This window comes from Ursus americanus, chromosome 25 (genome assembly GCF_024610735.1).
Source record: "Ursus americanus isolate L20-20 chromosome 25, mUrsAme1.1.p, whole genome shotgun sequence".
Taxonomy (NCBI): Eukaryota; Metazoa; Chordata; class Mammalia; order Carnivora; family Ursidae; genus Ursus; species Ursus americanus.
In genome coordinates, this window is record NC_142151.1 from 7,873,344 (window position 1) to 7,890,656 (window position 17,313).

General features: G+C 40.2%; 1 protein-coding gene across 3 annotated transcripts in view; it reads right to left on the reverse strand.

Annotated features, from left to right (window-relative positions):
• Positions 1-17,313, reverse strand: part of ANO2 (anoctamin 2) — a 350,061-nt gene that overhangs the window by 170,579 nt on the left and 162,169 nt on the right. For all 3 annotated transcript variants that reach the window (XM_087855561.1, XM_087855560.1, XM_045781339.2), the window contains 2 exons: positions 8,517-8,651; positions 2,048-2,208 (listed from right to left, as the gene is read on the reverse strand). In XM_087855561.1, the coding sequence (XP_087711687.1) occupies positions 2,048-2,208; positions 8,517-8,651 (296 nt within the window). The remainder of the gene's footprint in view (positions 1-2,047; positions 2,209-8,516; positions 8,652-17,313) is intronic.

A 17,313-nucleotide genomic window follows, 5' to 3' on the forward strand; every position in this document is an offset into this window, starting at 1 on the left:
AGACCCAGGCTCTGCTGACTAGCAACTCTCCGTGTACCCCCACTCTTGCTCCACTGACAGTCTCTCTGCGGAGAACCACTTCTCCCCAGCCTTCCTCCTGGCAGCTTGGGCCCCAGCCCAGGCCCACCCAGCACTGATCATAATAATCGTGGTAATGAGAGGCAGTACTATTATTTTTAATTGTAATTTGCAGGCACTCGTGCCCAGCGGCTCTTGGCTGCTGCAACGAAATACACAATCACATAAAACACAGCAAGGCTGTTAAAAAAACACAACTGAACCCCACGCTATGCCAGGAAGCTCTGACGCATCCCACCCTTCATGCTTTTCCTGTGCTGCCACGTGAGGGGGAGCGAGAGGGGCAGGGGTGGGAGCAGTAAATTATCGCAGATCCCAGGGGGGCGGGAAGCATCTGTTAATTACAGCTATTGAGGAAAGAGAAGAGGTAGTTGTTGGGGCTTGAGAGCGGCCAAGTACCACTGAAAACCGAGTTTCTCTACAACAAGGAATTACACATCCCAGGAAAGTCCATAAGGGATCATGGACCCAGCGTCATTAAGCTTTAGCTACTCAGTCATGGGACTCTCTTAAGACAAATGAATAGGAATTAAGATTGCAGTACATCAAAAACTGAATGTGTATTCCAGGTTCCAAATCAGTTCCGGTGGATTTGGGGGTAATTACGAGATGTCCTGCTTGACAAGGAGACACAGAGCTGCTGCCTAAGACTCCCTAGGCAACAAGCTTCAGCTTCAGCTGGTCCTACTGACCCCTCCTGTGAACAATTCCTGGGCCCCATGGTGACAATTGCCACCTCCTCCTACTCCCTGCCCCTACTTCTGTGGGCTTGACTACTGCCCATGTGTCTGTGGGCAGTGGCTATTCCACCGGAGAACAGAGAATAGAGTGTCTCCTGGAAATGTTCCTTGGTGGCCTAGTAATATGGCAATCTTTCCAGTCTGGTTCTATCTCCACCCAAGGAGAGGTCCCTACAGGGAACAGAGAAAGCTTGTATTAGTACTCCCAGCACTACAGAGAACAGACCTCTCCCTCGCCCTCCCCCCTCTTCACACTTTCAGGAATGTGTGACTCATGGTCCCACCCTGGCATGACCTCCAGGCCCCATGGAGTCAATGATAATCAAGCACCCTCTACAGTGGGATCATGGCCCTGCCGTTCTGTGATCCAATGGGGAAACTAAGGGCCTGTAGATTCAATGATGAGTAAAAAGCGAAAGTCAGGTGGCTATGTTGACTTTGTTCCTTGTATGATACACATGGGTGTGTCTTCTTAGAAATGACCAGTTACCACAGGGGTTATTGTTCCAGGTTATTCCATTCCAGTTTGTGAATAGAAGTGTGTGTGTGTGTGTGTGTGTGTGTGTGTGTGTGTGTGTGTGTGTGTGTTTATGGTCAGATGGCTATGGCCCAGAGAAAGTTTATTACCCTAATACTCTGGGGGTAAAGGGAGGAGAAGGAAAATGAAGGAACTATCTGTTCTTTCCTTCACAAATCCCTTTGGTGGAAATACTGAAAACACCACTCTGGCATTAAGTAAAATCTCCACCGTCTGTACTCATGGCATCCTGGAAATTGCCCAGAACCTGGAGTCAGAGATCAGGTTTGGGTTCACTTTTACTACCAGCGAACTCTATGGCCATGGCAGTCACCCCACCACTCTGAGTCTTATAGTGACTATCTATGACTTTACATATCTTAGTAGATACACCTGGAGTGCCTTATGGGTGCGCTAGGGATTTTCAAACATGCATTGGTTCAAATTTTGAATAAAGCATACATGAGATTAATACAAGATCAACATTCTCTGTGCTTTTAAATATATATATATATAAAGCCAAGGAGGATATTCCTAGTTCTATTCACACATAGAAGTAAAAGAGAGAAAGCTATTGTTCCTAAAATACTTCCTGAGGTATAAGGACTAAATACTAAAGGACATAAATCAAAGGATATGGGTTTTAGAGCATGGTCACTGTATCCATTTAAAGGTATCACCAAAATAAGCAAGGTTCATGATAACCACTTACCCCACAGAGCCATGAAGATGGAGAAGAACACGGTGGCAGGGTTGTCAAACAGGTGGCTCGCCTTTGCCGTACCACAGGCTGAGCTGAGGTTCCAGTAATCACAGGACTTGTCACACAGGGGACACATGGTGAAGGCATTCTGCTGGTCACACATCTCTTTGCTGCAGTAGAGAGAGGCTGCTGGGTCAAGTGGAGATCAAGCGGGACCTACCCCAAGCAAATCACCCTAAAAACATCTCCCACTTCCAAATCCATCGCTGAGCTGATCAACTCCCAAAGCGAGGTGTGTTAAAGACATTGGAATTGGATTCTTTACCATGAGAGCATTATTCTTGCATTTTTGTCAATGAGGTGGGTAGGCCACTTCTGAGGTACAGATCCCCTGTCACTAGGACTGTCTTAACAGAAAATCAGGGAGCATAGGTCAGAGATGTTGTATGCTGCTTGATGCTTTATAAAGTTCCTTCAAAATGTGCTGCATCTAAGAGGATGGTGGGGAGCACCAACAAGTACGAATCCATCACCTGCCTCAAGTTAGATTTCCCCATCTTCATGCAAGCACAGGCTGTCTTTGAAAAGCCTACTGGCTGCCCCACAAATGTGTGAGAACTGGTCACAAAGAGAAGCAAATACAAGAGTGTAATTGGGTCAACACAAGCTCTTACTTCTCAAGGAGAAGCCATGTGAAGTAGAATGGAGTCAGAGCTGGGTTAGAAGCCCCTTTCTAAGCGCATCAGCTGCACGACCATTAATAGAATGGGGATTATAACCTCAGCCTAAGAATGATCTAAACCATGAAATGGGATTAGGGGGAATGGAAGAATAAGGTAAATTCTTCCAAAGTCTAGGTTCTATGACACTTATTGAGAGAAGCATGAGTCAAATAACCATTAGCTATATTCTAACCTATTCTCAGTATATTTCTATTTAGTGAACTAATGAATATAGTTGAAATGCCATTCACTCTTTAGATGATTAGCTAGATCCAATAAATTCAGGCTCATACGAGTGCTTGCAAATAAGAACCAATGAACCATCAGCCCTAATTGGCTCCCTTAACGTCCCTCCACTCTACATACTGGTAGGAAAATGAATGAACTCATCACTCTGGTGTGTAATATTTCCCTGGGGGAATGGGTAGATGGTTAAGTTCATTGTTTTGGGGAACAGGGTGGAGAACTCAAAATTTCACAAAAATGAAGCATTGGCTGTTCTCACAGAGCATCTGGAGACACAGTCACGGGGAAGCAGGGGGTCCTATACTGAAAACCGCCACTGTGTTTCCTCTGGAAAGAGGCAGCAGAGGACACTACGGAGCATGGCTGATGAGTGGGAGGCCATTGCCAGGGTCAGCCAGCTGGTATCCTATGTGCTATCGCAAGTGCTTTGATGAAACCCAGAAGTCAAGGGATGCCTGGGTACAGCTCCCCTTCATGAAGATGAAGCGTTTTCCTGAGGGCTGTCACTATCAAGTCCAGGCTTTCGGGATTGTTTTTAATGAGCTATTAAGCCCAGCAAGGAAAGGCCTTCTCTGTGAGAGAATGGAAACTCAAGGTCTCTGAGAGTAAATCCTCATTCCTCCACTGACTTGCTGCTAAGCTCTCCATTGGCAAGTGTCAATAGCAGTGACTCATTCACAACAGCAATATTAAATAGTAACATCTTAATAGTAAGTTCAGCCATGCTGGCTTCACTTGGGCACGTTCTTATGCGTAACCGGAGAAAAAGGTTTATTCTAAGTCTTTTGGGTCAGACAAGTGTCTGCTGTATCGTTGAGAAGGAGTCACTCCTTTCAGAGAGGAGAGTCCCCTCTTAGAAAACAAATTCACACAGAAAACTGTTGGTCTGTATAAATTATAGTAAGGAGCTGTGCTTTTAAGCCATGTCTCAGAACATATAAGTTCCTCGGTGCTGCCTCAAATATGTGTGTCAGGGATTGTCATTTTGTTGTTTGGGGCTTTTTTTTTTTTCTTTTTCACACATAGACTTGGGGGAGGGATAATCCCTAACCAACCTAATCCGAATCAAAACTAGTCAAGGCTAAAAGGTCAGGAATGAAAAAAAGCACTAGCAACCAGCTAACAAAGTGCAAAGCACTTTGAAACATAAGTGGGGCGTCAATTATCGGCTTTACCATGGGAGGACAGTCAACTATCAATCATTTGTACAAAACGGCAGCCACTGTCGCATGGATACTCCCCAAATCATTTCAACTTGAAGTCAGAATGCTTTATACGTATTGGGTCTTTTGTTTGTCTCTTTAATGCAAGCAATTTGAACAGAGTTCTGGAGAAATTCTGCCTCAGGACATTAACATGACTCTGTGCTCTCTGAGAGAGGCTGCCTCTCTAGACGAGGCTGAAAAGGAAGCGGAAAGGTGAGGGAAGCTCAGCTAGAACTGAAGTCACATCTGGGTTATTCACTAGCTGCATAATCCACGGATTTCTAGTTAGAAGCAACTGAGGCTATCAATCGAATGCTATCTTTCTTCAGTCTATCATTTTCTCTAGAAAGCCCAAGAAGGTTGATAAATGGCCTGGCAGTCAGCTGAACCAGGACCCCAAAGTGAGTGGTGTTCTTAAACAGTAACTCATTGCTCATAAGTTAGGTGATACAGGGCTGTGCTTGCACGAAGGGAGAAGGTGCAACACGGGAATTATTCCAGAAATTCAGACACAGCATCTGCTATTCTGGTCTCAGACCAAGGTAACCACTTTTTTCATGATGTTTAGATCAATCAGCTTTTTTTTTTCTTTTTTAGCTTTTTTTTTTTTTTTTAATGCTCCAGTCTTTCCTACCCATGTAAGCCAATGTCTAATAAATGGAACCAATCCTTTGGTAAGTAGAGAAAAAGTTCTATAGATGTATCACGCACTTATGGAATTATTATTCATAAGTGATATTTGTGTTTATATATCAAGGTTGCTAGTAATAAAAGGTACCATTTAAAGTTCCACATAATGTAAATTTTCTGCTTTCGATATTGTCCCAAAGTTATATGAGACAGAACCACTAGAGGAACTTATGAATCATCGAACTTTACATCAAAAACCAGGGATGTACTGTATGGTGACTAACATAATATAATAAAAAATATTATTATAAGAAAAAAAAGAATCATAGGGGAAATTGGATGAAGGGTACGGTGGGCCCCTTTGTACTATCTTCCTATTAATCTATAATGTTTTCAAAATATAATATTTTTTAAAATGATACATAGATAATAAATTCCAGGCTTAATGTCAAAATTAGAAACCTCTAAAGTAATCCCAGGAATGGTACAAGTTTTTAATCATGCTTAGGAGTGGCTGACAGACACAGATCCCGGAAGAGTATGAATTTGTTTAGATTCAGTATTGGGATTTAAAGACTATTCTTTTGTTGATAGGGAGTGGTATTTTATGAGTTTTCATCAACCCCATCGAGCTTGGATTTTTTATGGCTATGTAATTATGATTAAAGAGCAGTTCTTTGTATGAAGCGTAAACTGAATGTTTGCTAGATACCCAAATAAACTAGATTAAATATAAAAAAAAGAGCAGTTCTTTTAAAAATTTTTCATAATACACTTGAACAAGGAAGATGTAAATAATAGGAAAAAAATTATCACACCCCACCCTGACTCTGAAAAGCCAAAATTTCAGCTTTAAAACAGTCAATTTCAAACTTTTTTGACTGTGACCTACAGTTTAAAAACAATCTTTTCCATCAGATTTCAATATGCCAATACATACATACATACTCTCTCCCTCTCCCATAAACACACTTATATAGCTAAATAAAACATCATGAAACAATACCTATACTTCCTTCTTGTGATGAATGCTAACATTGTATTTTATTCTACTCTATCCTATCTTATTCTAGCTCATTTAAAAGATAACCATTCAACTGATTCTGTAACCAATAACGGGTTGCTATACATAGTTTGTAAAACATTACACACTCTGACAGGTAAAAAGAGACATGTGCAGTGATAATGATCACATTTCACATCCATATATACCTGCATATACACGAGTGCATGTGTATAGATATATATTTTTCAGTATGTGTAGACCATGGTCATTTCCAGCTACATGGTCCCTGTCGCATGTATTCCCATATGGGGAACCAAGGCACAAGCTCTAAATCCCAGGGTAAATGAGCACACTCATGGCCACCCTCTACCCTGCCACTAGCTCTCTAACGCACAGTGTGGAGTTTTCCAGTTTGGATCAACCTGAGGCCCAGCTCTCTAGGGATCAAACTGGGCAAGAGAAACATGGGAGCCATGTTCTCTGAGAAAGTACCAGGCAAGGTCAGTTGAAACTACTTGGCTGCCAAGGAGGACAGCAGCCTTCTGGGAGACTTCACATCTTACGGGAAAAAGCAAAGACTGTGGAGCAGGAGGCAATTGAGATCAAGTCGCAGCCCCGACAACTACTAGTTGCTAAAGTTGGACAAGTTATATGACTGCCCTTGGCATCAATTTCCCCACCTCTGTTAGTGAAAATAATACCAATCTAACAGTTTACAACCACGATCTCTACAGGATCAAAGAAACTAGTACACGAGAAACACCCAGCACCACGCCTGGCACAAGGGAGGCACTTGGTAAGTATTAGTTTTTCCCTCATGCTAGATGGCCTGAGGAAGGCAGGACCTCCAGCACATATGTTGTGTGATGGTCCCAGAATGCCCAGTCAAAACACTGGGCAGTTGGTACTGGAGGTTTGCACACAAAAATATCCAAACCCTTGGTTCTTATACCAAGTTATTTAGCTTTATTCTAACTCCTGGTAACACCAACCCCAGTTTCTAATTTACGAGACCATTTCTGTAGATTAACATGGCCACAAGAAGAGCTACCTGGTTCCTGCCATTGGTGAAGCCCTTTCCTCAAAGGAGCCCCCCTCTTGGTCCTTTCTTCAGGATGGTCATTACTTCCTCCATGTAACTACAGTGGACACCGACAGTCTGCCCAGTGTCCTCATCGACCTGGTTACTGAGGGAACATCCTGTTGGTACAGGGTGATCCTGCCCCAAAGCCACGACTGTGGGCCCAAGGCCTCCACCCTAATCCAAAATAAGCCAGTAGGCTTTTTTCATTTGGAACCAATCAAAGAGAAAGCTCTAAGATACAACACCATGAGCTATTAGTAGGAATGTTTACATCCAATAGAGAACATCTGTAGTGAAACAAATACAAGAAAGAACCAGAGATGGGAGATAAACAGGAGTCCCTATTTCCATTGTCCCTTAGGCTAGCCACATGCCTCCCACTGGGTTCCCTGACACACCCCAGAAACCTTATAATAAATTCCCTTTTTTTTTGCTTCAGCTAGTTCATGTTGCATTTCTACCATTTGCAACTGAAAAAGTATTAAAATACATTAACCATGCTTTGGTTTTCGAGGACAGTGCCAAGAGATGTAAATGCTAAATATAAGTTAAGTGTCTCTTTTGTCACTTGTACTTTATTTCCACATATGCTGATTCTTTCAACAATTATTTATTAATATTCTACCATGTGCCAAACATCGTCTCCTTGAATCCTCACAACAACATCACAAGGTACGTGTGATTATCACTATTTACAGCCAAGGGAAGGAAGACTGGGGAGTGAACTATCCAGTCACACAGCTAATATGTAATGCTGTCCATCCTAAAGGATGCAATTATTTTTTTGTGAGAGAGAGAGAAAAGAGCGAGTGTGAGGAGGGGAGGAGGGGCACCGAGGGAGAGAGAGAGAATCTGAAGCAGGCTCCACACCAAGCATGGAGCTGGACACGGGGCTTGATCTCACAACCCTGAGCTCATGACCTGAGCTAAAATTGAGAGTCAGACACTTAACTGACTAAGCCACCCAGCACTCCAGTATGCTATTTTTAAGTGCTTATGTTCTTTGAAGGCTCTTTTCACCATAAGGACCAGCCTTTGTTCCATCTCTTGGCTCTCCAAAAGCCCCACCATGGGGCCTGTCACCTGCCGTTTCTGACTTCCTGAACCAGAAGCCGAGCCCCCCTCAGTTCCAGAGCTGCCTGCTTCTATGGACAGCCTCACAACATTTCACCCCGACAGTGTTGACCGTATCGACATGTGATCGCTACCCAATGCCACTAAACATTTCCCACCGTGGGTCTTAGGGGAAACCAGAGAAAAAAGTCATGAAGTTGAGGGGAAAACACTCTTCTCAGGCCTGGGTTTTTTCAGCAGGTAGAATCTACTTGCCCACATCAGACTCTAGCCCTGGAGAAGAGCTTAAGTAGGAAAGGAAGGGAGCCATCCCCAGCAGGCTCTGAAGCCATTCCCAGACTCTGTAGTTCCCAGATCTGTCTCTGGAGGGAGATTATGTGTGTGGTAAGGGGAGGAGAGCATAGAGGGTGAGGACTTTGGAAGGAAGCCTGTGAACTATCCTTGCAACCGGGACGAAACTCCAAAGTACTGCCATGTGGGAACTGAGGCTTTTTCTTTAAAACCATCTCACCTGGGAATATCTTCCTCGATTGTTGCACATCCATAAAGAAACACGATCACTCCAATTACAGAAGATGGGATGAGGAATGATGTATATGATCCCAGCCAGGCAAAATACAGTCCGATTTTTTCTCCAAAATACTTTCTGAAAAAGAGAGAAAATCACAACCCATATTAAGAACAGCATATACTTCTGCCATTTCTGTTTGTTCTAAACCTGACCATGGGTCGGTGTAAACAAAAAGAGATGGAAGTTAGATGGCGCAAGAGGGACCTCAGCACCAAGAACTGGTCTCTTCCACTATGAAGTACATTCCCTGGAAACCACACACACACACACACACACACACACACACACCCCAGGGAATCCTGGCTATTCATGTGAAATAGCCCCAAGAAGGAATCCAGCCCTAACAGCAAACTGAAAATAGGCCATATATTTTGGCATCTTTACCAGACAAACATGAGTAACACATTATCATCTCATTACAGTAACCCACAAAAAATACCTTTCCAGAACTTTGTTATGTGAATAAAACTCACAAAGTATCTAGGTGGGCACGTGTACTTACGTACACAAACCATAAAACTCACAAAAATGACTAGAAGCATTTTGGTAAAATACTAGCAATGGTTTATTTAGCTGATGGGATTATGGGTGGTTTTCATTTCTTCTTTACCTTTCTGCATTTTTAAATGCTCTACTTTGTTAATGAATTAATTTTATAATAAAAAAATCCTTTTAAAGAGAAAATTAATATCTTTTTGATCCCTAGTTCAGGAAGTTAGTAAATTGTCACACTAAGTCTCTAAAAAGGGATTTTTCCTTTAAATAAATATTAGTGACGGACACCTGATGAGAAATATACAAACCACAGAGAAACTGTACATTTTATTTCTCAAGAGGCTATGACATAAAACACAGGAGGGAAATGGGAGTGCAGCCCACTCTTTGATGTGAGGACAAAAGAATAAGACAGTGAACAGAATCTATTTATCCACTACTAAAGGTGCTGCTCCTACCTACGATATAGAAAATGGCAAGAAAATGTGGCTTCCACCCTAACAACAAGAGAAATCCAGATAATCTGTAACATCAAACTTTCCTTGAACCCATCATAGAGTGGAGGCCAAAGGTAATCATGTGAATTGAATTTAAAAAAAGGACAAGCCCCACCAAGGAAAATGAGGCGTGCGAACACTTTCAGATTTGCAGAGCATGGGAGAAAAAGGCAGTACAAAGACAAAGATATAATCTTATAAACTCCAAAAGGCTGATTATGGTTAGCATGACAGATTAGAATAACTGGGAGCTCCAGATACAAGAGGCGTTTGTAGTCATTCATAAGATTCCAGTCAATGACTGCCGCCTCATAAGGAGGTGGTACTCATAAGGAGGGTACTGGTCAAGGTAGGAAACTGGAAAAGGCCTCTTCAGTTGCAGAGGGGCATGGAAGCACACCCATCTCCCAGGACCATCTCTCATTCAAATCACTGAGTGACAAGGATCAGCAGTCTGCTCTGGGGGAGGGGGAGGAGAGAGGATAATATCCTAGGGTCTATTATACGTGTAATTGAAGTCCCAGGAAGATTAAAAGAAAGAAGACAGAAGAAATATCTGAATGGATTATGGCTAAAAAATTTCCCAAAATTAATAAAAAAACAACAAAACATAGATCCAAGAACTCCAGAGAACCCCAAACAGAATAAATATAAAAACAAAAACAGAAACCTATACACCTAGACATATCATAATCAAATTTGAAAAACAAAGATAGAAAATCTTTAAATTAAAGCTGGGGTGAGGGTGGTGTTGGGGAGGGGAAGAGAAGGAAGGGAGATTATTATATGCAGAGGAACAAAGGTAAGATTTACAGCCAATTTCTTGGCAGAAACTATGCAAGTCAGAAGATAATAGAGTGACAACCTTAAAGTGTGGAAAGAAAAAAAAACAGTCAACCCAGAATACTATATGAAATAGTGCTCCCATGGGGATAAAACTAGTTCTTCGGAAGACAAAAACTATCTTAGGTATTACAGAGGTTTTTAGGTCTCCAAAGGGTCACAGAACATAAACAGATGTACAGTATATATGTGGTATTAAAATTTCATGGAGGAAAGCAATAATGGAAAAAAGGCAGAGAAACACTGGTATCAAGCAAAAATTGTGATGATGTCTTATGGCGTTTATAACGTATGAAGGAGTAGGACAATAACAGCACAAAAGACAGGAGAGCAATATTCCATTGTATATATGGACCACATCTTCTCAATCCAGTCATCTGTTGAAGGGCATCTCGGGGCTGCAGGAGATTATGGTAAGTGAAATAAGTCAAGCAGAGAAAGACAATTATCATATGGTTTCACTCATTTATGGAACATAAGAAATAGGAAGATCGGTAGGAGAAGAAAGGGAAGAATGAAGGGGGAGTAAACAGAAGGGGGAATGAGCCATGAGAGACTGTAGACTCTGGGAAACAAACTGAGGGCTTCAGAGGGGAGGGGGGTGGGGGATTGGGATATGCTGGTGATGGGTATTAAGGAGGGCACGTATTGCATGGTGCACTGGGTGTTATACGTAAATAATGAATCATGGAACATTACATCAAAAACTAAGGATATAATGTATGGTGACTAACATAACATAATAAAAACTTATTATAAAAAAAAAAGATAGGAAAGCAGAAACTGAAAGATACTATTGGAAGGCCCTTATCCTGGGTCTGAAATGGTATAATATTAATTTAACATAGAATGTAGTAATTTAAAGATGGAGTCTGTAAACTCTAAGGCAACCAGTGAATTTTAAAAATAGGTATAATTAACAGACCAAAATTGGAGATGAAATGGAACCATAAAATATACTCATTTGCAAAGAAGTCATGAAAAGAGGAAAAACAGAAACTACAGACAAAACAAATAGAAAACAAATAGTAAGGTGGTAGTTTTAAAATATAAATACATGAATGATAACAAATGTAAACATACAAGAAACTCACTTTTATTATAAAGGCACATACAGAAAAAAAGTAAAGAAATGAAAAAAGATATATCATGCAATCATGAATCAAAAGGAAGCTGGGACATACAAAGACTTCAGAACAAAGAACATTACCTGGGATAAAGAGGGGTAATCAATTAATGATAACATGGTCAACTCATTAAGAAGGCCTGATAATCCTAAATGCACACAGTAAAATGCGGAGATCAGCTGCATACATCAAAATACATACAATAAAAACTGACAGAACTAAAAGGATGAATAGACAAATTCTCAAGTATAAATTGGAGACATCAACACTTCCCTCTCAAGTAATGGAGAGAACAATGAGACATAAAATTAGTAAGGACATAGAAGTCACTACAAACCAACTTGACCTAATTGACATTTATAGAACAGTCCACTAAACACCAGAAAATATATCCTTTTCAATACACATTCACCAAGATAGTCCATATTCTGAGTCATTAAGTGAAACTAACAGATCTAAAAGGATTGAAGTAATGAACATTTTATTCTCTGACCACAATTAAGTTAAACTAAAAATCAACAGCAGAAAGATATCTGAAAATATCTATAAATACTTGTAAATTAAACAACACCCATCCAAAGAACCCAAAGAAAGGTCAACAAAGAAATAAAAAAGGAAATTAGAAAGTATTTTCAATTGAGTGAAAAGGAAAATACATCAAAAGTTGTGGGATGCCATTAAAGCAATACTTAGAAATTTATAGCATTGAATCCTTGTCCTAACATAAGAAAGCTGGGAATCAACAATCTAAGCTTGCACTTCTACTAGAAAAAGAAGAACAAATTCAATCCAAAGCAAGCAGAAGGAAAGATATAATAAAGTGGGGAGCAGAGATCGGTGAGAATGAAAACAGAATAATCATAAAGAAAGTCAATGAAATCAAAAGCTGGTTGTTTAACAGCATCCATAAAATTGATGAATGTTTAGTAGGACTAATAAAGAAGATGAAAGATAAAACACAAATTACCAATATGGGGACTGAAAGAAGGGACATCACTACAGTTCCTATTTCCATTACCATGTGATACTGTTAGCTGCCTCCTCATGGGTTCTCATCTTGCCTTCCCCTCCAGTCTACATTGCCCACCTCTGGAAAAAGGGCGGGGAACAGAGAAGGCAAGAGAGACATAAGACATAACGCAAACTGTCCTAGTGCTCTTGTCTTGACAGTCTTGCTTGGCTCCACTTTTAATTCTCATGACATCTTTTCCAGGTGAGAAAATGGAAGCTCTCTGGAGAGACATACTTGTCCAACAACACATGGCTAATGGATGACAAAGCAAGCATTTGATCCCTTGTCATCTGACCCCTCCATGTCTAGTGCTTTTGCCAGGATAACAACAGCAGTCATAGGGACTGAAATTTATTGAGGGCTGATTCTTTGCCAAGCTCTGTTCTAAAAAGATTCTAAATATTGTCTCATTTTTTTAGTCCACACAACTGTATGAGGTAGTATGCTATTATCTCTCAATTATAGATGAAGAAACTGATATACAAAAAGATTAGCCCAAGGTCACACAGCTACTAAGAAATCAGAGACAAGATTCCAATTCAGTGAGGCTAACTGGAGATTCCAGCTCTTGAGATTCCTCAACAGTATACTGACTTCAAGGAGGGACTTAAAGAAGGGAAGGAAATGGTTGGGCAGGGACATGCCCAGGGAAAATTTGCTGAGTTGGAGAAAGACAGCACGTAATGATCTATCCAACCCCAGTTCCCTCCCATGTTCTCACATTTTTTCCAGCTCTGAAACCAGACCACTACAGCATCCCATCTGAGGCATTCAGCCATTCAGAGACAAGATTTCCCTGACCACTCTCTTAACCCATAAAATCTACAAATCTTTTCTCCTGTTGTTTCCCAGGCTTATACTTAAGGAGCTGATCTGATAAATTAAACCTTACTGGAGTACTTTGTCACTTCTTCCAGGAAAGGAATTACATTTCAAGCTTTATGGAAACACAATACCTCCACCCCTTAAAGGAAGGGGGAGGATATTTTGAGGAGCTCTTCTAACTGTTCCACATAAGCAATTTACTCCTCTTTTTACCCTAAAAGCGCCGATGGCCAGAAAGGTGGACAGGAAGCCTGAACACAGAGCCTAGGTACCTTGAAAAGGAAGGTAGTGAAGTCAAAATGTATTAGGGTAAGAACAGATGGAACAAAGAAGGAAAAGAATCAATTATGTCATTTAAGGGCAACAAGTTAGCAGTCAAAAATTCAGATGCCTTCAGAAGCCAGGCAGGAAACATAAATGATCAAAGCAGGCCAATCATAGCATCTCCAGTGGAGCACTAGAGGGCTTAGTTATATCTACAGTGACCAGTAACTACTTAGCTCCAGCACTCCTGAGAGACATGTGAGAAAATGGAACCAGTATTGCCAGAGCCTACAATATTCCAAGAAAACCTGGAAATCTGTATTTCTCCTAATTTTTCGATGTTGGCAACTAATTCAACTAGAAAAAAAATGTGCAGGCCAAACAAAAACATCCAAGGACTGGACAATGTCTATGGGATATCAGCTGGTGCCCTGTCTGGTACAGCAGAGATCACAGAACAGGGGCTCTGGAGTGGGGAGAGCTGGCATGAATGTGCCCTCTGCTGTTTCCTACCTTGGGAAAGTCTTTCCACTTCTCTAAGCTTCATTTTCTTTTCATTTAAAAATATGTTAATGTGAAAATGAAATGAGCAAGGTCTAGGAGGACATAGTAAGCAAGTAATAAATGTTAACCATTGTTGATGACATTTATTCTAAAAATCCACGTGATCTACTACATTAAAATGGAAAACTTTGGTTCATCAAATGCTACTATTAAGTAAAAAGACAGGCCAAGAAATAGGAAAAAAAATTTGTATACATGGACTTGTATTTGGAATACATGAAGGACTTCTACAGATCAATATGAATTAGGAATCCAAAAGAAAAATGAGCAAAAAACTTTAAGGAACACTTCATTATTAAGATACCCAATTGGGGTGCCTGGGTGGCTCAGTCATTTAAGCATCCAACTCTTGATTTCCACCCAGGTCATGATCTCAGGGTTGTGAGATCAAGCCCTGTATTGGGTTCCATATGCTTAAGATTCCTTCTCTCCCCTTCCCTCTGCCCCTCCCAAAAAAATGATACCAAATTGAGCAATAAACATATGAAAAGGTACGCAACTTTCCTAATCATCAGATCATCAGGGAAAGGCAAATGAAATCACAATGCAATACCTCTACAGAGTCAAGAGAATGGTAAAAATGAAAAAGAGGGGGAATACCAAGTCTTGGCCAAATGTGGGGAAACCAGGATGCTCACACGGTGCAGGTGGGATGTATACAGGTAGATCCACTTTGGGAAAACTGCTGGGCAGTATCCACTACAGCTGAGCACGGGCATCCCCAATGATGCAACAACTCTCTTCCTAAGTATATGCCCAACAGAAGCACATACATGCACGCTGAGAGACACATACAGGAACATTTATAGCAGTACCATTTATAACAGTCCCAAACTGGAAACCCCACAAATGCCCATAAGCAATAAAATGGATAAATGCGCTGTGCTATATTTGCCCAATGGAATATTATACAGCAATGGGAATGGACACATTACAAGGATATGCAACAATATGGATAAATCTCATCAACACACCATTAAGCAAAAGAAGTCACACACTAAGAATATATATATTTAATTATTCTGTTTATATAAATTTGAAAAACAAAACAGCTGTGCTAGAAGTCCAGATAGTAGTGCTAATCATATTCTTTCTTGATCTGGGTACTAGTTGTATGGGTGTGTTCAGCTTGTAAAAATTCAGCAAGCTGTATATTGAATATATATCTTTCTATAGGTATATTATACGTTGATTTTTAAATGGTTTCATTTTTAAATTTTTATTAGTTTTTTTATTTGAGTGTAGTGGATACACTATGCTACATCAGCTTCAGGTATAAAACAGTGATTCGACAAGTTTCAACATTATGCTATGCTTGCCACAGTGTAGCTACCATAGTCACCACACCATGCTATTATAATATCATTGACTATACCTTATGCTGTGCCTTTTGTTCCTGTGACTTACTCATTCCATAGCTGAAAGCCTGTACCTCCCACTCCCCTTCACTCATTTTGCCCACACTCCCACTGGCACCCATCAGTTTTGCTCCCTGTGTTAACAGGTCTGATTCTGCTCTTTGTTTGTTTATTCATTTGGTTTGTTTTTTTTTTTTTTTAGATTCCACATATGAGTGAAATCATATGGTATTTGTCTTTCTCAGTCTGACTAATTTTGCTTAGCATAATACCCTTTAGGTCCATCCATGTTGTTGCAAATGGCAAAACAAAACAAAACAAAAAAAAAAAGCCTCATCCTTTTTAATGGCTGTGTAATACTCCATTATACATACACACATATGCCACATCTTCCTATCCATTCATCTATCAACTGACTCTTAGGTTGCTTCCATAGCTTCCATAAATAATGCTGCAAAAACATAGGGGTACATATGTCCTTTGGAATGTGTGTTTTCATTTTCTTTGGGTAAAAACTCAGCAGTGGAATTATTGGATCATTTGGTATTTCTGTTTTTAATTTCTTGAGGAAACTCCATACTGTTGTTAACTCACAGTATCTGCACCACTTTGCATTCCTACCAACAGTGCACTAGGATTCCTTTTTCTCCACATCCTTGCCAACACTTACTATTTCTTGTCTTTTTTATTTTAGCCATTCTCACAGGTGTGAGGTGATATCTCATTGTGGTTTTGATTTGCATTTCCCTGATGATTAGAGCTGTTGAACATCTTTGTATGTGTCTTTTGGCCATTTGTATGTCTTCTTTGGAAAAATGTCTCTGCCCATTTTTTAATCGGTTATTTATTTTTTGGTGTTGCCTTTGGTCTTTATATATTTTGGATATTAACCCCTTATCAGATATATCAATTGCAAATATCTTCTCCCATTCACTAAGTTGTCTTTTAGTTTTGTCAACTGCTTCCTTCACTTTGCAAAAGCTTTTTATGTGGATGTCGTCCCAATAGGTTATTTTTGCTTTTGTTTCCCTTGACTTAGGAGACATGTCTAGAAAAACGTTGCTATGGCCCACGTCAGAGAAATTATTGCCTGTGCTCTCTTCTAGAATTTGTATGGTTTCAGGTCTCACATTTAGGTCTTTAATCCATTTTGAGTTTATTTTTATGTATGGTGTTAGAAAGTGGTCTAGTTTCATTCTTTTACATGTAGCTGTCCTATTTTCCCAACCCCATTTACTGAACAGACTCTCTTTTCCCCCATTGTGTACTTGCTCCTTTGCCATAAATTAACTGATCATATAATCATGAGTTGATTTCTGGGCTCTCTGTTCTGTTCCATTGATCTATGTGTCTATTTTGTGCCTGTACCATACAGTTTTGATTACTACAGCCTCGTAGTATATATATTGAGATCTGGAATTGTGATACCTCCAGCTTTATTTTTCTTTCTCAAGACTGAAAGGATCAATCACCACAATCAAATTGTTCAATATTCGCCGATCAATCAACATAATACACCTCATCAACAAAACGAAGGATAAAAGTCTTATAATCACATCAGTAGATGCAGAAAAGGCATTTGACAACATATCAACATCCATTCATGATAAAAACTCTCAACAAAGTACGGTTAGGGAGTACATACCTCAAAACCCACAGCTAACATCTTACTCAATAGAGAAAAACAGAGATTTTCTTCTAAGATGAGGAACAAGACAAGGATATCCATTCTCACCACTTTTAAACACAGTA